Raw genomic sequence first — 23,660 nt, 5'->3', positions numbered from 1 at the left:
TTACCCTCTCTAGGCATGAGGAGTCTCCAGGTTTCCGGCAAGGGCAGAAACCTTGTGGTAGCCTCCTTGTGTACACAGAGAAAGATACCCAGGTCAAGCCTTCCACTGTGCTTAGGGCATGAGCACCGTAGTAGTGAGATCAGTTCCTGGGGATCCTTCTAACCTGGGTCCAGGCTGAGTTCCCATAGAGGACTACATAGAGAAACTTCAGGAAGAGGGACTGGCTTACAGACCGAAGATAAGGGGAGGAGCCCTGCACTGAAAGGCTGTCTCCCAGCACTCGGCTGATCAGTGAGTGGGAGGGAGGGGATGACACGGAGTGGATGCGTGTTTAGGGCTGGGCTGGGCACTTTGACCTTTATGTTTTGGTATGAACGCGACCTTTATGTTTTGGTATGAACGCGGATACTCAGACACAGACCCTGGCTGTCATGTTAAAAGAAGAGTTCTCCATAAAGAGCTCATGGACATGTGTCCTGCAGCTTCCAAGGGAGGACAAACAAGCCTTTTTGAGGAGCAGTGCACATACTAAGAAGTCCAGGTTCAACTGAGTGGCTTGATGGAGGTCACACAACAAATGAGGTCTCTGGGTCCCTCTATTCTGCAGCTTGCCACCCCCTTTGATCCCCTGAACCAATTATGCCTCCCACTGCATCCCCCCCAATGCTCTTTTATATTGCTGACACTGCATGCTGTCTCTAGACAGATGTCTATTACCGTGATATTGTCAACTGCATTTAGGAGGATTCTCATACTCGATCGTAAAGTTTATGTAGGTTCAGTTGTTCTTTTAATCAGGCAAGACACATGGATGATATTCCTATGATGTAACCCTAGGAACATTGCCATGACAGGTAACAGATGAGTAGATTCCCAGTGACAATCCTTCAAGGTTTACAGAGGCTGCCATTCTCTGGGTCCTCCTGTGATGGGGACTTCTAGCTGCACTTTAGTATATGCTAAAGCCCTACCTACCCTAGTGATGAAAATCTGTCCCTACCTCCCTACAGGAGTCCTGTGTCTAAACACTAGCCCCCAGGTATGAGGGCCTTACCATTTCAATCTGAGGAAGATTAAGAATGGAATTCTTTTGAGCTGCAAGTGGCACAAGAACCCTGAAAGACAAACCTTCTTTCTCTGCTCTGCCTCTTCTCTGGCTCCTCTGTTTGCAAGTAGCTTGCAACCAGGTTATTCCGCAAATGGCAAGGGCTGAAAGTTGCTGAAGCTCACACAAGGGACAGCCACCGATGAACATAAAGGAGCTGGACTCTTTTTGTTTGTTTTGTTTTTCGAGACAGGGTTTCTCTGTATAGCCCTGGCTGTCCTGGAACTCACTCTGTAGACCAGGCTGGCCTCGAACTCAGAAATCCACCTGCCTCTACCTCCTGAGTGCTGGGATTGAAGGTGTGCGCCACCACGCCCGGCAGGAGCTGGACTCTTAACTGGGGCTCTCCTTCAAGGGACAACAGAAGAAAATGAAAAACACGGAGACAATTTTGCCCAATGACATGTCTTTAGGTAGATGTTGTTCTGAGCACCGAGACCTGAACAGCCATGGACAGGATCAATGCCTCTTACTTTTTGAGGAAAAACATAAGGAGAAAAAATTGTGTGACACAGACAGGTCTATGGCCAGGGTCCAAGTCTTTGTGAAGGTCCTTCAGGAAAGTCACAAGTTTATATCAGCTCTTTCAATATTATGTATGTCCCTATTTTTTTCTTAAAACTCTCTTCTGCACAGATAATAAGTGTGTCACATTGCAGGGGGTCAGGCAATAATGCTTGAAACAGGGATCTGTGCCTCAGATGGGAGTCAAAGGCCAAGAAAAGCCTAACTGTCTCTAGAAAGGGCAGAGGCAGGTGGGCCTCACCTCAGAAAAGGCAGAAAGCTGCTGCTAGCACAGCCTCCTGGAACCAGGCAGAAAGCGGGACCTGAGCAGGGGACGAGGTGTCTCGGGCCAGGTTCCTTCAGGATGTTCCGCCTTTGTCCTTGTGGCTTTTCTATGCAAGGTGAACACTGGAGTCCACTGCCTCTGGAAGGCTGAGGTACACTTGGCAGGCTGCAGATAGTTTTTACCTTCTTAGGCCAAATACAAAGGCCAGGTCAAGCGGGGAGAACAGAGAAGCTTATACCAGACTTGGGTGTGACTTCTCTCGATGAAACTGCAGAGAGAAAAAGGCTGGTGAGAAGCCCCATTTCAAGCCAGGGAGGTCTGGGGCACAGGGATAAAACCTAACCTTCCGCATAGCAGCAAATGCAGGCCCAAAGGTAGCTTTGACCTCCACTCGGTCTCGTATCCAGGCTGGCAGCTTTGCCAGGATAGAAGGACGGGCATACCGGCGATCCAGGAGCACAATGCTGGCAAAGTCCCTCTGGTGCCTGATGGCCCTGCCTGAGTAGATGCATACGTCGAGACTCTCGAGTCAACTCACCTACCAATCCTGCATGTGCATAGGGGTCTCCTCCTTCACTGACCCCTCAAATGGACAATATAGTGCTAACATCCCTCCTGCCTCACACCATCCGTCTGTACCCAGTAGGAGCCCCACACTTACCTATGGATTGGTTTATAGCCTTCATACACAGATTCTCTATCAATACCGTCCCTGGCGGGGGTTGACCTTGTATCCTAGGCTGAGAAGAAAACAGAAAAGGAAAGATTAGAATCTACTTTTGTCTACCTTGTAGTTCAGGCTTTGGAGCAAGGTCAGGTTTCATGGCTGGTCAACGGCTTGTGCTATAGTTCGTGCAATAGAGAAGATCAAGTGGGCTAGAGGTATACTCCAAAACCTCTAAAGAGGGAAAGCAATCATTTGTACAACAGGTCATAGTGCAGGGCCTTGCCACCCAGTCCTAGGGGGTGGCACACCGTTTCCTCCCTTTAACCTACAGGTACTCACAAGTGTCTGATCCAAGTAGGCCATCTTCTCTTGCAGCTCTGGAGACTTAATGTTGGGGTACGGCATCCCCACCATCACCACACACCTGTAGTGGGTCACACGGCCCAAGGCATCAAGTCAGCGTGCAGCTATCACTGACACCAGGTCAGCTGATATTTAGAATGAGTCACATGTGATTTCATGGGCCGTTTATGGTGTGTGTGCCTATACACATGCGTGTGGAGGCCAGAGGAAGATGTCAGGTGTTGTCCCTCCGACACGCTTCACTCTCTGAGGCGTGGTTTTTCACTAAATCTGAAGTTCACACAATCCTTGGGTTCATGAACAGAACTACCCAGGGGCCTGTCATCTCTGACACACAGGTGCTTACTGGTAAATACAACCATGCAGGCTTTTGTGTGTGCTGCAAAGTTGTTGCTGTGTCTTGTGAGCATGCATCCTCGCTCACTGAGTCATGCCCCATCCTCGTACCACTCTATGGCTCATGGCTCCACTTCTCTGGTCCACACAGCCAGACTGACAGCAATGTCAAATATCCCACCCACAGCCTACAGACCCCAAGCAGGCCATATGGGTACTGACCCTATGGCATGCCTTGGCAGCTAGGGCCCAGTGCCTCCAGCCCCAGCAGACAAGGGGACACCATACCTACCGGCCCAGGTCATCAGAGAAGTTGATCCCTTCACTCATCTTCCCTCCAACCACAGAGAGGAGCAAGGCCCCTGTCAGATGGCCTTCTGAGTGACTGCAGCTCTGTCAGGGGACAATCACACCAGGGTTCCTGAGCCAAATCTATGAGTCATACAACTGTTCCCAGCTGACAGACACCGGTGGTCTCTGGATCCAGCCTCACTTCCATCTCTCACCATAATGCACTTGGAATACGCCATCAGCACCTGCTCCACCTGGCTCGCTCTTTTGGGCTCTTGAAATATCTGAGGGTAGAAGATGAGGTCTCCCAGCAAAAGGCTTCACAAGACTGATTCGTGAGCCCAGTCTGGGTTTTGAAGCACGTGGATGGAACATGTAGTCAGGCTACAGGGGATCCCTGTGGCTTGTGTCCCAGGCCTCCACTTGGTAGATGCCAAGTTAACAAGGTTGAGGGACCCCCAGGAAGAGCTACAAGTAGCAAGGTCCTCATAAACAGGCTAAGGGGCACTCACCTTTTTCCTGACAGACAAACGTGTCAGCAGGCCAGTCTTGTCCCAGTGAGCATGTACCTGGCGCAGGTACTCATAGGAAGGGAGGAAGCATACCACGCCTCCAGGGACCACGTTGCACAAGTTACAGAGAATTCGGCCTGTCTCCTCCATCTGCAGAGAGCAAAGAGCTAGCCTGGAGCAGTTCCCACAGCCACACAGGATGGAAGCCGACCAGCTCCCCTTTGGTATCATGCAATGTGCTCACTACTTTTAACGGACATGCCCCACTGGGGCTTGTGGTGCCTCCTTACATTTATGCCACATCCCATCACTGGCACTCCACAGATGAAAACCCAGACTCTGGGTGTGCCACTGACATCTCCCTATGTCCCTGTATCATGAGGGGCACCAACTGGAACAAATTGGCACTGAGATGCCACAGGAGTTGTGCCCCAGAAATTCACCCTTCCCAGGATAGAGGCAAGAAGCAAGAACCCCCGAACTGGTCAGTCTTCTCCCACCCTGCATCCTCATGGGATGATAGCAGCTCTTGAGAAAGCATTGAGCAACATATGGCGAGAAAGGCAGTTAAGATCTCCCTTGATAAATAGCTAAAGGAAGAAAATGACTCCACTCATGTCCTAGATGTGACCATCTGTCTCTATGCCAACGCTGGTAGTAATCTCTACCAGGTCACAGGTCAGAGAGGACAGGAAGTAGGTTGGCACTAACCATCTGAGGCAGCTCTCTTCTCTGGTACGTGAATTCCAGCTGCTGGTTAGAGGGCCCACTGCATATAATAAGGGGCAAGATGTTGTCTGGAGGGATCACGTGACCTGGCAATACCAAAGGCAGGCTGAAAACTAGTGTCCAGGTAGGCAGTTTCCCAAATCATTTCTCCAACTAGGAGCAAAAAATTTTAATGCACTTAGTTCTTCTCTGCACTGACACAGTTAGCGTAAACAATATGGTGAGCAGAGCTCAGAACCTGAGTCTGGGGAAGTGTGTTGGAGCAAGCCCACTGAGGTACCAATGCAGTGGTTGTCCTCTGCCTTTGCCCCGTCTACCCACCACACAGTGGCTTACCACAGGAAAACTCCACCACTCGCCCAGCTTCTACTCCAGAACATGCCAGCAGCTGCTCCCGAAAGTCAGACATCTGCAGCAATAACATCAGGGCCTTGTGACCTCAGAACTTGGGGTTGTGTGCTCTTGTAGTGAATGTAAGAGAAGTCTGGGATAAGAAGCAACCCAGTCAACAGGAAAGAAGGAACGGCTAATGACCCAAGCTAAAAGAAAACAACTGGTATCTAGTGTAGACAGGATTTCGGAGTTGAGGCCAGCCTGGTCTACAATACACAAAGAACTCAAAAACTGAAACAAATCAAACAATGCAGTCAGGAACAGAGTAACAAAATGAACATTTCTCAACCCAGGAAAAAGAAATGGCCAATAGACATATGAAGAAATGCTCCCTCTTACTCGCCACCAGGGAAATGAAAACCAAAGCTACGTTAAGACTCCTGCCTTATCACAACAGAATGACGGTCAGAATGATGGTCAAGGCTTAGAAATCTTCAGGAAGAGGGGAACATGGATTATGAGAGCCACAGGTGGAAGATAACATCAAGGGAATGTTTCAGGACACATCAGGGCAGGTGACTGTGACTGATGAAATCCAGAGCAAACTCAAGGCAGTCAGAACCCCCGCATGGAGGTGGGACTGTGGGGACAAAGTCCATCACTAACTGAGGAACTACTAGACCCTGACAACTGCTACAAGGGGGGAAGCCAGTCTTCTTTAATGATGTGAGCCCCTAGTAAGTCCGTCACACAAACACAGAAAGAACTCACTAGAGACTGACTGGGCAACACAGAATGGGCTGATGGAGAGAGGTGCTGAGGGGGAGGTGAGAATGTTCAAAACACATCAGATCAAAGTCTCAAACAATAGGAATAGTGTTTAAATGGCAAGAAAAGAGAACAAAGAATTCTGGCAAGGATATGGACAGCAGGCCTGAGATATGGCTGATGGGAATGTGAGCTGGTCTAGCCACCGTGGAAGTCAGTGTGCAGCCTTCCCAAAACAAAACACACTGAAAATGGATCTTCCATATGTGCAGCTGAGTAAGAAAATGAATAAAAGGAGGAGGGCATGCCAAGTCCTAAAGTGTGGGGGATTCTTATTGTAGATAGAAGCGAGAAAGCAAGCCGAGGGGAGAGCCCAGGCTGAACATGGCCAGCTGACTGGAGGGAGAGCAGGAGGGGGCGGGGCCAAACAAACAAACAAACAAACCAACAAACAGAACAATAATGGCCATGCACCATGTTAACACGAAATGAATACACATAAATCCCAAACCAAAAACTAAACAAGTATCTACATGGCCTTGACCGTAGAGTATTTGCCTGGCACATACATGGTTCTCAGGTCCATCAGCTGTAACACAGAGAACACAACAGAAAAGAAAAGAAAAAAAAAAGTTCTAGCATCCATTCTAGCAGGCAGCCAATGCTGCAGTCCATGCTTAAGAGCCCAACAGTCTAGACCATAGAATGCTCTCAGGATGAAACAAGGAAACGACCCTTAGTCACGGAATTGAGAAAACTAGAGACAATGGGAAAAAAATATAAGTATCCAATAAAGCAGGACTGGGGTGAGCAGCACACTGGTGGAATGTGACATGTGTGTGGTGAAATGTCACACAGGTCACATTTAAATGCAGCACAGAGTATACTAGAATAAACATTTGCTGACAAGAATAAGTAAACATCTTGTACAGAGAAGAAAAAGCAAATTATATCAATAATGTAGAAGTGTGGTTTTAAAAAATTATGTACACAAATACGCAATAGTACACCAGCATGGCCCTCTGGTTCATAGAATTCTGATATTAAAGCTTATCTTTGACTTTTATATACTAAATACAGGGAGGGAATGAGAGAACAGTATCTCCATGAGCATCTGGGACTACAGAAGGGCGTTTTCTCAGAGAAGCCAGCTCCAGCGGCTGCAGACACACAACAGCCACAGGGCTTCCACCCCACCAGTCTAAAAGGCAAGGGCAGTGAAGTGGCAGTGGCCCCTAGTAGGCACTGCTGAGCCTGCATGCGCTGGCCCATTTGTGTTTAGGGGCCCAGGGGACAGAGAAGAGAGACTGATGTGTGTCCTTCCCTGGTACCTTACCGGCTGCATGGTGCCACCTGCAATGACCACTGCTCGGCATTCCTTCACCACCTGGGCAAAGTGCACAGCTGGGTTCAAGAGTAAGAATTTAAGGCTGCTCTGACCCACACTGCCTGAAAGACAGACACATGACAAAGGAATAGAGCTGATTAGGCCTGAGAAACCCAGATGATCTATGGAGGCCAGTGAGCTACCATCCTCCCTCTAACAGAAAAGCATTTCTCTTGCCATTGGTACCACAGACTATGTGGAAACTCAGGTGCAAAGATAGCTTGGCCAGTGTCAAATAAGCCTCAGATAACAGAACAAAGATACAGTCCAACCCCATCTAACCGCAACCCTGAGATTCTAGGTTCTGTAGGGACCTTGCACCTCTGAAACCCAGTCTCCCAGTCCGGTCTGTTGGTGGCTCCAGCCTAGGAGGCATGTGGTCCCTTCACGTACAGAATCAGGCAGTATGACAGAGCCCTTTCAAGCTACGCCCCTTGGCTACAAGCAGTGGATTGATTACCTTGGCGGTTCACAATAACCCTGCCATCCTGGTTGGCTGTGGTGAGGGCTGCCAGGAAGGCCTCGATGTGCATCAGTGGAGAAGCAGGCCGCAGGGCTACAGCCTGGCCTTCCTCCAGGGAGTCTGCAGAAGAGGGTAGGATGGGAAAGAGGACCTTCCTTACATCGAGTCCATGCTCTCTCAAAGGGCCTGTGTCTGGCCCACATCACTCACCCTCCCAGCTCACCCTCAGTAGGCCCTGACTGCAGGCTCTTCAGGAACTGCTGGAAGCCACCCAGACCTCGGTTTTCCTGAGAGTCTGAGAGGGATGGGAGAACAACTCCAAAACACTCTGTGAAGCCAAAGAGCTGGGTGGGGGACAAGAGGACAGACAAAAATGAGAAGAAACACTAAGACACCCAAGCCAGCCCGCAGCCCATTTCCTCTCAAGCCAGGAATCACTCCACACTGTGGATGGTGCAATCAAAAGCCTCGGCCCCCCGGGCAGCAAAGTGAGGCAAGCAGGGGTTCCCTGGCTCCTTGACAAAACAATGGAAAAGGTACCTTCCTGCTGAGCATGCTCTTCTCCAAGTACCGCTGCACCTGTAGAACCATGACAGGCCGCTGTGAGAAGGAAGCAAACTGGGGGCTAAACTGTGAGAAGGAAGCAAACTGGGGGCTAAACTCAGACGGCCACCCCATACTACTGAAGGAATATGGCTCACTGCCCCCTCAGAGGAACCCAAAGCCATGTGTAACAAAGGGTGAGGCAGTGGACCACGAGAGGTAGCCTGGTCCTAGGTTGAGCTAAAGGCTTTGAAGCACCACAGACCCTGAAGGGACAGTAGGAGCTTCGCCTGCTCCCAGGCACCAGGCCCCTGTCACTAGCTGAAGCCCTCCATAGATTTTGTGGCCATCAGTCATGTAAGGTAGCCCTAACAATTCAGACCAAGACAACAGGAAAAGAGACATAGAGATCTCTATGCTAATGAGGTACTTTTAGGTACTGGAGGGCTTAGCCAATAAGCTTTCCTTCCCAGACATTCCTCCCTGCAAAAAGGTACTTAATCTTAGGTCCACCCTGAGAAGTGGGGTATGGTTTTACACATCCACTTTCCACCATGGCGATAAATGATTTGGAGCCACAGACTGTCTCTTTTCATTGGGATGCACCGCGGGGAGCTATGGAGCTGCTATCTAATCTCGTAATCTGCGCTCCCAGTCACAACAGCCACCAAGCCTACCAATAGCCATCAAGCCAAGGACTCTCCCTGTGGAACCTCGCCCCACCCCCCCCACCCCCACCCTGACCTCTAGCCCTAGGCTAGAAATTCTCAGCTCTTCCTTGGCTCCCATGGAGGCCTGGATGTCCAAGAACCTGAGAACCAGATGGCTCCAGCCTCATTAAAGGCCAGCGGACCCCCGAACCAGTTTCAGCTGTCCTGCGCCTTAGACTATACTTTCCTACCCCAAGCAGTGCCCTGGTGCTCCCCTACAGCCCAGCATTCGTGTTCTGCCTCCTCCAAGCAGCCAGGCCCTGGGGCAGGGCAGACCCAGGACCTACAACCCTATAAGAAATCTTATTGGTCTACTTTCTGGGTACTAACTACTCCTGTGGCCCTAAGAACACAGGGTTCCACAGGAGACCTCACAACCACAGCCTCACCACAGATGTCCCTACTCTCGGGTCACCTGAAGGGAGTTCAAGACAAGCTCTCAGGGGTGAAAAGGCTGGCTCAGCTGGGAGAGCACTAGCTGCTCTTCCAGAAAACCTACACGATGGCTCACAGCCTTCTGTAATCCCACTTCAGCACATCTCCCTTCTCATGACCTCCTTGGGTACCAGGCATGCATACATGTGGTGCTTAGACATGCATTCAGGCAAAAAGCCCACATACATTTTTTTTAAAAAAGGCATTAGCTGCATGTTGCTTCCTTCCAAGAGCCCATATGCAGACTGGGCCTTGGAGAAGAGGTAAAGTTAAAAACAATTCCAAGGGCAATGAAGACGGCTCACAAGCTCGCCACACAAGCACAAGAACCGGAGTGGGAATACTCAGAGAACACATAAAAGGCAGACTCGGTTAGCACTGAGTCTACAGCCACAGTGCTCTTCCTGAGAAATGGGATGCAGAGACAAGAAACGCCCCCAGAAGCCCGTGACCCAGTTTGCCTGGCACCCAGAGTGGAAAAAAATGATCAAGAGACCCTATCTCAAACAGGGAAGAAAGCAAGGACTAACGTGGGAAAATGGTCCTCTAGCCTGACAAATCTGTGGCATAGGCACACCCGAATTCAAAACAAGAATGTGTGCTGCCATACACATTAAAAAGATAAATCTTTAAAAACCAAAGACAAACAAACAAAAAAAAACCAAACATCAAAGCCATTCTAGGCCAGCCTGGTCTACAGACTGAATTCCAGGATGGCCCGGGCTAGATAGTGACATCCTATCTTGAAACATCAATAAACCAAAATAACAGAAAACAAAAAGCCCAATCCTCTCCATCAGAGCAGACAGGAGCTGAGCCCGTCCCAGGAAGGTCCGGATGGAGTCTCCCTCCCTGCTCCATCACCTTGGTACCTCAGCTCAGCTCACAATGTAGCATGAGAGTCTGTGGAATTAGATAGACTGCTACCGAGACTGGCATCGGGTGAAGAATGCTTCAGTCAGCCTTTACAGAGTGAAAGGGGGAAGGTTCAAGGCAAGCCGGAGAAAGAAGCCTGCCGCAAAGGTCATAGCTGTGGCAACCAAGAACCACAGGGGAATGACAACTGTTCGGAGCTCAACAAAAGCGGAGAGAGGTACCAACGATGACCAATAGGATCACAGTAATGATGATGGCCAAAGGTTAGTTTAAGGGACACTGGTTTGAAAACTGGAAGGCAAGCAAGGAGAGAGCGGGGTCTAGGATGGGTCTAGCTGGGTTTCAACACTGGCCCCATCCTGCCACCCTTGGTTCACCCGAGTGTAGCTTGGGCCATTCACCCTCCAGAGCAGGTGTTCTGAGCCTGTTTTCCTGTTCTTTTGTCTGTTTTATGTTTCAGGGTTTCTCTGTGTAACCCTGGCTGTAGACCAGGTTGACCTGAAACACAGAGATCCTCCCCGCTTCAGCCTCCTGAGTGCTGGGATTAAAGGTGTGCACCACTACCACCCAGCAGGTTTCCTATTAAGTGGCAGTATGTCCTGGCAGTGTGCTCAGAACAAAGGGACAGTATTCATGGAGGCTTTTAATTTAGACACACTGGGTTGTGGTTCAGTGACCTAGTGACGCCTGTGGGAGCACCAGCTTTCAAAGGCTAACAGAAGCAAAGGTCTGTGTGTGCCATCCTACCCAAGGCTCCAGCAGGAAGGCTGGCTGGGTGGTCCTAGCCACGCTCACCTGCTCGCCTCACACGGCACACCATGGATTATACAAACAATTCCCAGGAGACAGACTGGCAGAGCAGAGACAGGGAAGAAGAGGCTGTGTTTATCCCAAGGGATGCAAAGAGCAGGCTCCCTTACCAAACCCCACAGCCCTGGCACAACCATGTGGCTGCTGCTGTCCAGTTTAGAGACCTGGTAACCGCCTAGTCCTGACTTAGATCCTTGGGTGTTAGACTACTCAAGGACAATGACTTACACATGATTTCCTCTATGTCTACTTGATTAGGTGCTAGAGGCAGAACACAACAGGCAAGTGCACAACAGCTGACCCCTCACCCCCACCTCTCCTTTCAGTGCCGTAAGCAAATCGGGTGTTTAAATCAGAATAGACCTTTACCTTGAAGAGGTTGATGTTGTCCACCTGGCTCTGAAAGAGAAAGTCGTTGATGCTCTTCAGCTCAGACCCTGTGAGCAGACAAAGGTCGCTGGTTTTGTCCCTTACCAAGTCCTCAGCCCAGTTCTATCTGGTAAGCTCTGGGTGGCTCACACCACCTCCCACCCTTGACAGCAACCTCCTCACCTGTTTGAGACAGGCTCTGTGTACTAGGATTTTGCTTAACGTTACCTAAAAAAAGGGAATTCCAGTGGGTCACGGTGGCAGCTCTCTGACCACTGCTGAGTTATAACTGTCCTAGCTTCATGAACTACAAGGAACATTCATGTTTCAGAGACATCTGTTTGGGACATTTATAGCAAACAAAGGACACTAAAAAGACAGAAGGTGTGCCGGGTGTGGTGGCGCATACCTTTAATCCCAGCACTTGGGAGGCAGAGGCAGGCGGATTTCTGAGTTCGAGGCCAGCCTGGTCCACAGAGTGAGTTCCAGGACAGCCAGGGCTACACAGAGAAACCCTGTCTCAAAAAAAAAGACAGGAGGTGACAGGAACCCAAGGCCAGGCAAGAGACAGGATCAGAGCTGTCTCCCCACTGTCACTGAGCAGGACAAGAAAGAAAACAGGATCTGCCAGAAGATGGCGAGTTGTGGCACAGGCAGAGAAAGAAGTGGAAAGTACTAACGTGGGACAACAGCTTGCTAGAAAAGCCTCCACCAACTTTCTGGAAACAGAACTCTACAACAGCCTCCAGGCTCATGAGCGGCAGGCAGGTCCCACCTTGAGCTTTAGTTTTCCCTCTGTGAATGAAGTTTAAAGCTGCTGGACTTCTCTTCTGCCAGTGTGTCAGAGCCAGTACACCATATGGCTGTAACTACGCCACACGACATCATGTCTTGCCTTACACTGTATGATTACATAAATGTGCCATCTTAAAGTGAAAAAGCTAAGGTCTCAACTGAGATAGAAACAAGGACACCCTAAGGAATGACCAAGATAGTGCTTAAAAGCATAAAACACCCAAGTGTCCTCACTGGCATTCAAGGAACAAGACCAACACAAGTGGCAGAGCCAGGGGATGGCGTCCCTACCTCCCAACACAGCCACAAACTTCTCCAGCAAGTACAGGATCTGCTTGATGTACATCAAGTTCTTGGCCTTTAAACGCTTCCTGAGGAAGAAGCAACAGGGCAGACGGTAGCATTCTCCAGGAACTCCCTCCACTGGACGCCACTGGGCCTTTCTACCTAGGGTCTGACACACTGGGCTGTAAGCTACAAACCCTCCAGCAGAGACTAAGGTTTTCAGCACCTGCTGCTCTATCCCAAAAAGCCTAGGATGTAGGGCACATACCAGGCCAGACCAATTCAACCCATTCCTCCAAGACCTTGGCACTAGCAGTAACCTCCTCCTTTTGTGCTCTGGCAGGCTAATGTGGAAGCCACAGAGGCTGAGCCTGGGTAGACTGTTTGCCTCGGCTATTTTCTTACCCGTATCTTTCCATGTACTGGAGCAACTGGGAATGGGCCTGGCAGAGCTGGAGAGAAAACAGAACAGCATGAAGACATCCCAGGATAGGGTTAAGAGGATCTCTGTAGAGATCTAGGAAATGCCAGCCCAGGACACATGGGTGCCATCAAGGTGATGGGCATCTGGATAGTAAACAGACAAAGGCAAAAACAAAACAAAACAAAGCACATACAGGCAGGCCGTGGGGCTGATGAGAGCTGAGAAGGCAAGGGAGGAGATGGAGGCCTAAGGTCCTAAATCTCACAGAACTGACCTGGGAGGTGGCTGATATCACACAGGTCTCCTGGTCAGAAGCCAGTGGCCATTATCCTGGCTCACCTCAATGTGCAGTGTGGGTATAAGACACACGGCTTTGCCCTCCATGAATCCCAAAGCCCCCCAAATAAAGCAGGGCACCCCTACCCCAAGAGAAAAGCGTGAGACACACAGAACCCCTTTCAATGCTTGCCACGTACCAGAAGAAAATAAACAGGAGGCTGCAGAAGCCCTGAGCATTCCTCCATTAAAGGCCCCCAAAGCAATCCTGGGAGACTACTGGTCTCTGTATGCTACTGCCCTACTAACAGAGAACCAGTGAGCAGCACCCTGGATGAAGGGGAGCTGAAGACAAAAGCCGTCACCCTCTTCAAGCTGGCTCCCCAGAACCTCGCTCTTACCAACGAAGACGACAAGACAGGGTTTCGGCTCAGCTCACCCTCTACCAAGCCCCACATGCAGAAGACTTCCTGATCCAGGCATTTGAAGGAATGACCAAGGTCCCTCTGACCCACCTGGGAACCATTGACCTCTGTGCTGTGGATGTTGGTGATGGTGTCGATCAGGTTGTGAGCCTCGTCAATAATGACCACCTGATCTTGCAGCCGGATTCCCGCAGCCTGTCGGGTAGCTGCATGCAGCAACATTGGGTAGGGCAGCACCACTAGCTGTAGGAGAAGGTGACAGTTGGGTATAGGAGAAGGTGACAGTTGGGTATAGGAGAAGGTGACAGACAGTTGGATAGTGAAGCAACCTGTCTTCACAGAGCAGAAGGCTCACCATCCCGCAGTAAACTCCCCAGGACACTGAGTCCTAACGGCATTGTTTAATTTCTTACTCAGACCTTGCGGATGGGGGAGGAGGATTCAAGCCAGAATGCCACAGTTCAGTATTCTGCCTGCTCCAACAGCCCTTTCAGAGGTTTTCCGTGGGGTATCAAGCATGAGGAATCAAATTGGAGCTGATCACCTGGGAAGGGGGAGAGCTGGAGTCCCTGGAGGTGAACTGCATCCTTGGGCTCCAAAGTTCTCCCACACACTGACAATCACCAAGCAGCAGAAGGCAACCTTAGACTCCGGCCCGAGGGCTGCTCTCTCAGCTCTGTGACTCTGGCATGGTCTCATTTAAATGGCCCTTGGATTTTCATCAGCTAAGTGAGTCTGACAAGCCATGTCCATGAGGGCTGAGTATAAAATTAAATCTGTAGGTATACGCTGCTATGAAGATTTTTTCCAACAAACAAGTGAGGGAGATCACTCAGGTGGTAAAGTGTCTTCCTTGAAAAGCAACGGCTAAGTTTGTCACAAACCCATGGGGGAAAAGGTGAGGAATGGTTGTAACCGCTCAAGACCACAGCAGCAGGGATGCACAGACAAACTCGCTTGCCAGCTAGTTTTGCCACACCCAAAGCTATTCTCTGGCCTGCACACAGGCAGGCACACATTCGCACGTGCGTGCACACACACACACACACACACACACACACACACACACAGATACTGACAATATGAAAACCAGGTGCCAATATGGGTACCATCATTTAATAAATACATTGAGAGAAGACAATCCTGTGTTCTCATGTAGAAATACAGCTATCGGGCTGGTGAGATGGCTCAGCGGGTAAGAGCACCCGACTGCTCTTCCGAAGGTCCGGAGTTCAAATCCCAGCAACCACATGATGGCTCATAACCATCCGTAACAAGATCTGACGCCCTCTTCTGGAGTGTCTGAAGACAGCTACAGTGTACTTACATATAATAAATAAATAAATCTTCTTAAAAAAAAAAAAGAAAAAAGAAAAGAAATACAGCTATCTCAGTGAGCTGTTATAAAGGGAAATGAGGTAAAAACAGCCTGCACATGTCAAGAACACACCAATCTCAGGTCTTCTATATGGTAACAGCACTAGCTCACTCAGACATCTGGAGACAAGGGGGAGTCCCTCAGTTTGTCTGTGAAGACCCACACACAGCAGGGACATCCATGAGTAAGCACTGCACTGAGCAAGTGTGCTCTCTTGAAATCCATTTAAGTCTCTGGATGACACAGATCTCCCAATGAGTGACAGCTTCAAGGAGGGAGCAAGGCAGCGTGACATAACCCATAGTGAACAGCAGGGGGCTGTCGAAGGAAATCAGCTTTCCTCTCTGTATAAAGGTAAGGCAGGTCTAACCAGGACAGTATTGCCATGAGCTGGCAGGTGGGTACATCAGCAGTGCATCTGAAAAGCCATTTGGCTATTTTCGAGTTCTGGGCTCAGTAACTATACAACACCCTGTCAGTGTGGTTCCTTAGGATGAACAACACTCTTCTTGGATCCCTATGGGCTGAACACTCAATAAAGCTAACTGGCCTCTCACCCAAAGTCATTGGGGATCCCTGGCCTCTTCAAACTCTATGCTCTGGATAAGATAGCTTTGTGCTGGGCTGGAGAGATGGCTCAGTGATTAAGAGCACTCTCTGCTCTTCCAGAGGTCCTGAGTTCAATTCCCAGCAACCACATGGTGGCTCACAACCATCTGTTATGGGGTAGGATACTTGCTTCTGGTGTACCTGTTTGTACAATGTATTCATATATATAAAGAAATAAATCTTAAAAATAAAATTATTTAAAAAAAAAAAAAGATAGCTTTGTGCCATGAGAATGAGATGCAGAGCATCTAATCTAGGCAGGGACACCCTCCTCCAATGAAGAGGGATGAGGAAAGCCACCTTCTGTAAGCCCCAGTTAACACATGGATGACTTCCCCCTTCCCCAGCACACTCACCTGGGCTGCAGGGATGGCAAAGCGGCTCCCATAATAGGGGCAGGCCCGGGCCTCCTTCCCAAGGGCCACAAGTTGTTCCATGTCCTTCACCTCCAGCAGAATCTCATCCCGGAGAAGCTCCATCTGCTCATGGTTGTAGAAGGGGCAAGAGGTCTGGATTTTCTGTCTCTTTCTCTTTGGCTTGTCTTCCCCAGTCCTGTTCTTTTCTGTGGTGGTACAGATGGAGGTAAGCAAGGGCAGGAAGGGGCTCAGTGACATCTGGGGTCAGGAGGAGGTACAATGATGTAAACATATCCGTTCACTTGGGCAGGGAACTGCTGCTTACTGTGGACTCATCTCCACACTCTGGGATCCAAAAGGAGATGGCACAAACATGTCCAAGCTAGGTCCCTGACCCCGACCCGGACCCAGGAAGCACAAACACTCTTGTCCAAGGAGTGGCTTGAGGCAGAACCCAAGGCCTGCTTAGCCATTCTTTCTGGTTAACACAGTCGTCATGCCATGGCCCTGCTGCAGACCCCACCACATTGCCGCCACTTCCACGCTGCCCAGAACACCTCACTACACAGGGTCCCTGTACACACCGCGCTTGCTTCTTTGCATGTCCACACAGCGGTCATTCATAAGTTGCACAGAACCCAGGTTTTTCACATCTTCGTTCACACAAAGGGTCTGTAAGGCAGGAGAAAAGGGAAAGCAGTGACTTTCGTTTACACTGGGTAAACCTCTACCACCAAGTTTACCTTCAGTCAATTCCAAATATTGCTTCATCTTGACCCTTGCTTACAGAATGGACCATTAATATAAAATCTGACACTAGCCGGGCGGTGGTGGCGCACGCCTTTAATCCCAGCACTCGGGCGGCAGAGGCAGGCGGATTTCTGAGTTTGAGGCCAGCCTGGTCTACAAAGTGAGTTCCAGGACAGCCAGGGCTATATAGAGAAACCCTGTCTCAAAAAAAACAAAAAAAAAAACAAGAAAACAAAAACAAAAACAAACAAACAAAAACAAAATCTGACACTAAACTGCTCTAATGCCTTCCAGAAAGAAATCTTTGTTTGTGCCTGAGCTATACTATACAAAACTCATCACCTCTTTTGAGACTGAACCTGTTTTTTTCCAGCATGATGGCCCACTGTGTTTTCTATCAGTCAGTGGTGATTACTTGCTTATGTGTGGGTATGGGTATTCTGTCTGCATATCTGACTGTGCACCATGTGCATGTCTGGTCCATGCACCAGGAAGCCAGAGGAAAGCCTAAGATGCCCTGGAAGTAGAGTGATAGATGGTTGTGAGCTGCCATGTGGGTGCTAGAAATTGAACCTAGGTCCTCTGGAAGAGCAGAGCAGCCAGTGTTCTTAGCCCCTGGGCCATCTTTCCAGCCCAAGTTTATATTTTTTGAAGCAAGTTTCTTCACAGTCCATTTGTGTATGAACGCTGTTCCCATGCCCACCTTGCCTTCACCCATCTCTGTCTAGGCCTAGGCATTGACACAGACAAGACACAGGAGGAGGAATCTGTCTGGACAAGAACACCTCCTTTTGCTTACCTGCCTAGAGCCAAGTGAGACTAGCCGGGTTTCCTTGCCAAAAGGGCTCTTCAGTACTTCCCGCACAAACTGGGCCAGCTGTGAGTGTGTCCGACTGCAGTAATAAATCTGATCAGGGGAAAGTAAAGGGATTCAAAGAGGGAGTCTTACTAGCCCATACCGGCCTGAGCTCCTGCAGGAGGAAGGAAGGTGGTTACAAATGCATACTTCTGAGATGACAGAAAGTTAGCTCAGGTCTGGTTACACCTGATGAGGGCCTAGCAGTGCCTAGGATCCAAGTCTCCCACAACTTAAACTCAGCCTCAAGTCTCCTAGGAGACCCTGGAAAAGTGGGTTTCCCCACAGTGCTAAATCTTGATGTGGCAATTACCCTCAACTCTCTGGAGGGCATGTGTGGAAGGTTATTCTCTACACATACCCTAAAAGGAAAGGCTGGAGTCTGAGGTACACCTTCTGACTGCTCTAGGATTCAGCAGACGAAGCCAGGAGAACAGAGCACAAGGACTGCACAGAAAAGATACATCTCAGATAAAACTATAGACTTAACCTGGAGAGGCGTCAAGGCACACACAGTTCACTGCACTCCATGTATGTGAAACACAAGCAAGAAGAGAAACATGCCACGAGAGTCCAAGAGTAAGGGCTCAACACTTGCTTGCTCCTGCCTTGCCCTCACCACTGCCCACTGGAGAGGGAAACCCTGTGAGTCCTTGGCCTAGTAAGGCTGTTCTTCCAAGGCCTGCCTCAGAGGCCTTAGACAGTCAAGGGGGCAACAAGAAGCCATGCTCTTCACTTGGGAAGCACACACCTCAGAGGCTAGGAACTCTTCAACTCCAAGAGAAAGTGTTAAAACAAAGAGTCCTAGAGTCTTCCCCGTCCTCCCTCTGGAAGCATCTGAGAAGGGGGCCACTTACCTTGGTTACGTGTTCTTCCTCCAAGTCATCCTCAGCCTCATCCACCCTATGGACGGACAGACACACAGACATGGAGGTGAGTCTTCACGCTGCACGCTCTGGACAACTAAATACCTAAAAGTACCGCAATGTGCTCTGGGCTCTCACTGACAAGCAGGGCAGCCTTTTCCTCAGAAGTCAACGGGGCTGAGGGGCAAGCTCTGAATACAACACAGACATGACCCAGGAAACTGCCACGCCCTGCTCCTCAGGACACCCCACACAAGCTCTATAGCTGCCTTCACTGCTGCTCAAGTCTGTGAAACCTAGAAGACACGGAGGAAAAAAGGGAAAGACCTGGAGTTCTTTTTTCTTTTTAAAGACCTATCTATGTATTTTGTACACATGGGCACTTTGTCTGGATGTACATCTCTCTGTACTCCAGAACACGGCGTCAGACAGTTCAGAGCTGCCATGCGGTTGCTGGCAAGGGAATTTAGGATCTTTGGGAAAGAAGTGAGTGAGTGCTCGTAAGCCCTGAGCCATCTCTCCAGCCCCAGACATGTAGTTCTTAAAGCCACCTCACATACTGGAAGCCAGGATGTGATCTCCGACCCTGCAGCCTCACAGGCCACTCTGCTATAAAATTCTCCAGAGAACTTCTACCGAGTCCTGCATGATCATGGAAGGGACTGCATGATATGATTCTCAGCCCTGGAACAGAGCCAGCAAGGTGTGGGCCTCCACAAGCGTTGACAGTTGCTAGGCGTGAGGTTTGTTTGTATAAAAAAAAAAAAAAAAAAATACATTTTACTTCATGTTCCTCCTTTGGGAAATATTGTTCCTGCCAAAGTTATGTGAAGGAGGAGGGGATGTTCTCCCCAGGGAGTCATGTACTCCACTATAATTAGAAGCAGCTCAAGTCCAGAAGGTGACGGTGTGTCTAATGTCAGCAAAATGGTAAGTGCTGAAACCCTTAAGGCTGTGGGAAAGAACTCTGAAAACATGAATTCAAAAATATCTAATTTCCACTTGGGAGGCAGAGGCAGGCGGATTTCTGAGTTCGAGGCCAGCCTGGTCTACAGAGTGAGTTCTAGGACAGCCAGGACTACACAGAGAAACCCTATCTCGAAAAAAGCCAAAAAAAAAAAAAAAAAAAAAATCTAATTTCTCAACTATGCAAAATATAAGAATGCAAAATTACTTGTATAAAGAGTTTCATGGGTCTAAAAGAACAGAGACAGCTTGTCAGATATTAAGGAAGGAGATAGAGATTTAGGTAGTGGGGAACACAGGGCAAGATCCTGCCCAACTAGCTTATTGCCAGTGCTTACAAAGGCAAGCATATCTCTGAATTCGTTTGCCACATTTAAAAAAAAAGTATTTGCTGTCCTTTTTAAGAATCAAGAGGGTAAGGTCATAAAATGCTGATTCTTGAAATAATTGGAGGGGAACCTGGGTGGATAATAGAATTGATATGTAAATAAAAGGCTGGGCTTTGGTCTGAGAGAGCTGAGCTATCTGGCTGAGCTGTCTGGAGATCTTCAGAGAGCTGTCTGATTCGTCCCGCATGAATTCATGCAGGTTCCTACAAACAGTCCAACCAGCATCCACCAGAGATAGGAACGGCCATAAAGCTGTCCTAATCCTTGTGCCATTGAGAAATAGCTGTGAGAAAAGTCTGAGACAGGCAGACTCCATGACAGGTTTCAAATTGGTAGTTCAGGAGACTAGGCCTGTTTCCAAGAACTGGGCAAGTCCAGGCAAATCAATTACTGGAAAAACTCCAGACCTTGGGCAGCCAATCAGAAACTGTCCCACCATCAGAAGCTACCCCACCACCTGGCCTGAGACAAGCAAGGGCAATGCGTCAACAATAGTTTCTAGGCTTCCCCAGCAACAGTTTCCAGACACCCCAGCAATGGTTCTAGAAATGTCCCTAGATATAGAGCTAAACAATTAAGATAAAGGTCACCTATCCTTACCTGGAATTCCCCTCATGTGTTTTAAATTGGGCCTGAGAGCTCACTTGGGGGTCTCCACCTTGGTAATGGAAGACCCCAACATGCCAGACTTCTGTCAATAAAACACCCTTTGCTTTTACATACTATCTGAGTCCGGGATATCATTCTGTGTGAATCATAGACCCTGACACTATATGGAGGCTCTCTTCCCCTTCTCTGACCTTGTCTGGGGAGTTCAAAAACTCCACCTGCAAAATGGCGTGTAACCTTGGTTAAGATTACAGGTATAACTTCCTTTCTACTGTTAAGAGCCCATTCAGCAAGCACACGAGATTCCTGAAATGCTTCCCCATGCTAATGAGGCACGCTGGTACCCTGAGCCTCCAGCCAATGATCTCTGCCCATCCTGGGTTTTTCTACCGCCTAACCCCCAACTCCCAAATTATAGAAGCCTTGAGTCACCCCCAAGTAAAGTTGATCTGCTTCCCTCCAGCTATCCCAGGGTGTCTTCTTCACCCTATGTACTCAAAGGGCTTCCAACCCCACCCACTCCCTACCCAACCTGTCATCTCTGCTCCCATTGCCCTCGTAGGCCATTGACCATACAGATCGATATTGGTTGACAATCCCCAAAGCCAGGGAGAGTCACAAATAGCTACAAACCTTCATGCTTGAAGGACTTTCCTAGTACTGAAAATGGAACTCTCTGGCTTAATTAATGCCCCCACCCCACCCCCATTCTGCTTCGACATCCATCCAGTATTTACTCAGCCTACAGAGACCTGTACCTGCTTCAAACTTAGGTCTTCTGTCTCTTCCTCTCTTTGTTCGGATAATTCCCTCAAGCACACACTCTCCCCACTTCTAGCCCAGTGAGTTTGTGGGTGTCTAATCAGAGTCCTCAGGCCTCCACAGGCCTCACCTCGGTGCGACTTCACACACTACTACTGTACTACGCCACTTTCCTCAAAGCAAATACGATGGCTTCAAACTGGCCTTGTGCTTATTTACCATCCTTCTCCCAGTCTAGAATGCACGCTGCATGGACAGTGCTACACCCAGCCCACCTCAACTGGCTAGTCAGGGTTCCCACACAGGTCCCCAGCTGGGAAGAAGTCTGCTCTATTCCCCTAAAGGCCACGCCAAGTCCTGTGTCTCACCCTGACACCGGTATCTATGGTCACTGTGCCTATGCAGCATGAAACTCCAGATGGCAGCACTCGGGCCACCAGCCTTCCTTCATCCACTAGAATTAAGGTGGGAATGAGAAAAGAGGGCCTTCTGAGGAGCTGTGTGGTGCAGCAATGATCAAGTCCCTTCTGTCCGGGTGTCCTGGGTCACTCGCAAGTGCAGCTCATAAAATAAGAGCTTTCTGCTCATCTGGACCAGAAACCTTAAAACAATGTCAAACTGTGAGTCCGGGACTCTCTGACAGGATCATGCATTCTATACGTGCTTATGTTACTGGTGGAGAATATAGAATCTAGAACCAGGTGGACTACATCCAGGCCCAGCTCTCTCCTCCATTCATGAGCCCACAGCAATGGCCCAGACATAGCGCCTGACCAATCCATAGCCTCCAGGACTCCATCACTGAACGACAATAGGGAAAACTAACGCAGCACATACATGGGACTGTCACAGAGTAAAGGGTCAACTGTGGTTGTCACCAGCATTTATGACCGCGGGCCCTCTCTCTCATGAGTGCTCCGGCCTCTCAGGCTGAAGGCTGCAGATGGACAGGTAGCCACGTCTCACCCGCTGCCTCTTCTCTCCTCATCACTCTCATATTCTGCCAGAACCAGATGCTCCTCCCCACTCTCCAGCTGCTCCAGCTGCTCCGGTCCTGTCCCTGCAGCCAGCATCTCCCTGCTGAGGCGCAGGAGAGTCTCAGTCTCCTCTTCTTCCTGCTTCTGGGTAGGAACAGAGATACAAAGAGAAGTCTCGCGCTGGAGCCCCCAGCCGACTCCGTGACAGACCTGGCCCCAGCGCAGTGGGGTCCTGTCGCGCTCCAGTCTGTCACGTCAATCAACCCTCCAGATGCTCACCGAGCGCTTGGCCGCAAACCTGAGCCTTCCATCCTGGCAGGCCTCCTGCAGTCGCTCCTCTCGCTTCCTCCTCCTCATCTGCTCCTCCTGAAGGACAGGGACAGCAGAAAGACACTCCTGCAGAGGTGCCACCCCAGGCCTTTCTCAGCAACAAACCTACTGGGGGAGCCCCTCACGGGGTGCGACACCCTCCATTCTCCCTGTCCCACTGCTCGGTGCCACGGGGCTACATCCTCTCTTTCTCTAAGGCATACAATAAAAGCCATTCTTCAACTCTGCCCTTTCCCAGGTGAGTGGAAAATGGAAAAGGCTTGTATCCGAAAGAGACGGCAATCTCATCGCAAGTATACCCAAGGGCTGAGAGGCACCACCAAAATAATAAATTATTATTATTCCTAAATCTTGTAACAAACTGAAAATAATCAATGAAGTGTGTTTCCTGATCATTCCCTTTCTCAGTCCCTCAGATCTCACCCTCAGCCTCTCCACCAGGTCCCTTTCTTCTTTCCTCTGCACAAATTCGGTGACCCAGTCAGGTTCTCCAGCAGGTCTCGGGGTGTCAGAAGGTTCTTGGCAAGACGAGGAAGTCAGGAGAGAGTTCTTCTCACTGCTTGTAGGGCCAGATCCAGGTGCAAGGAGGCGAGCCTCTGCTTGCAATTTCTTCTGCTCAAAGTCACGGAGCCAGGAAAGGGCCCCACAAATCAGACTTAAGGACTTTCCCTGCAGGAATAAAAATGACCTCAGGCCAGGCCGGCAGCAAAGCTTCCCAGATGACTTTTCCCCGTTTAACAAGGACATCAAAGAAACCCTAGTTCTAAACATGGGGACAATCTAGAATGGAAAGGACTTAGGAGTCACCAGAAACAAGAAAAGGAAGGTGTAAAGCTTGGTCGCAAGCAGTAATGAGCTGTTCTTAAGCCACACAGCTCCATGTCCCAAAAGAATTTGTGTTGTTTTCAATTTACGAATACTGCAAGTTAACATCTCTAAACAATGGTGGGAAAAAAAAAAAAATACATTAACAATCAAGAAATACAAAGCATAGCCGGGCGTGGTGGCGCACGCCTTTAATCCCAGCACTTGGGAGGCAGAGGCAGGTGAATTTCTGAGTTCGAGGCCAGCCTGGTCTACAAAGTGAGTTCCAGGACAGCCAGGGCTATACAGAGAAACC

The 23,660-nt window shown here is 49.4% G+C and overlaps 1 protein-coding gene across 1 annotated transcript in view; it reads right to left on the bottom strand.

Annotated features, from left to right (window-relative positions):
* Positions 1 to 1,498: 1,498 nt before the first annotated feature.
* Ddx11 (DEAD/H-box helicase 11) overlaps positions 1,499 to 23,660 on the bottom strand; it is a 27,980-nt gene continuing 5,818 nt past the window's right edge. The window contains exons 3-27 of the mRNA XM_021217960.1: positions 22,964 to 23,209; positions 22,490 to 22,576; positions 22,200 to 22,354; positions 18,499 to 18,544; positions 17,585 to 17,692; positions 16,620 to 16,707; positions 16,036 to 16,241; positions 13,783 to 13,935; positions 12,973 to 13,019; positions 12,574 to 12,653; positions 11,671 to 11,715; positions 11,488 to 11,555; positions 8,285 to 8,323; positions 7,968 to 8,088; positions 7,742 to 7,864; positions 7,231 to 7,343; positions 5,130 to 5,202; positions 4,776 to 4,879; positions 4,065 to 4,214; positions 3,768 to 3,836; positions 3,554 to 3,654; positions 2,902 to 2,986; positions 2,557 to 2,635; positions 2,239 to 2,393; positions 1,499 to 2,163 (exon numbers count right to left, since the gene is read on the bottom strand). Of these exons, the coding sequence (XP_021073619.1) occupies positions 2,128 to 2,163; positions 2,239 to 2,393; positions 2,557 to 2,635; positions 2,902 to 2,986; positions 3,554 to 3,654; positions 3,768 to 3,836; positions 4,065 to 4,214; positions 4,776 to 4,879; positions 5,130 to 5,202; positions 7,231 to 7,343; positions 7,742 to 7,864; positions 7,968 to 8,088; positions 8,285 to 8,323; positions 11,488 to 11,555; positions 11,671 to 11,715; positions 12,574 to 12,653; positions 12,973 to 13,019; positions 13,783 to 13,935; positions 16,036 to 16,241; positions 16,620 to 16,707; positions 17,585 to 17,692; positions 18,499 to 18,544; positions 22,200 to 22,354; positions 22,490 to 22,576; positions 22,964 to 23,209 (2,577 nt within the window). The 3' untranslated portion in view covers positions 1,499 to 2,127. The remainder of the gene's footprint in view (positions 2,164 to 2,238; positions 2,394 to 2,556; positions 2,636 to 2,901; positions 2,987 to 3,553; positions 3,655 to 3,767; positions 3,837 to 4,064; positions 4,215 to 4,775; positions 4,880 to 5,129; positions 5,203 to 7,230; positions 7,344 to 7,741; positions 7,865 to 7,967; positions 8,089 to 8,284; positions 8,324 to 11,487; positions 11,556 to 11,670; positions 11,716 to 12,573; positions 12,654 to 12,972; positions 13,020 to 13,782; positions 13,936 to 16,035; positions 16,242 to 16,619; positions 16,708 to 17,584; positions 17,693 to 18,498; positions 18,545 to 22,199; positions 22,355 to 22,489; positions 22,577 to 22,963; positions 23,210 to 23,660) is intronic.

This window comes from Mus pahari, chromosome 18 (assembly GCF_900095145.1).
Source record: "Mus pahari chromosome 18, PAHARI_EIJ_v1.1, whole genome shotgun sequence".
Classification (NCBI taxonomy): Eukaryota; Metazoa; Chordata; class Mammalia; order Rodentia; family Muridae; genus Mus; species Mus pahari.
The sequence above is the reverse complement of the archived record's forward strand: the minus strand, read 5'-3'. Positions and strand labels throughout refer to the sequence as shown.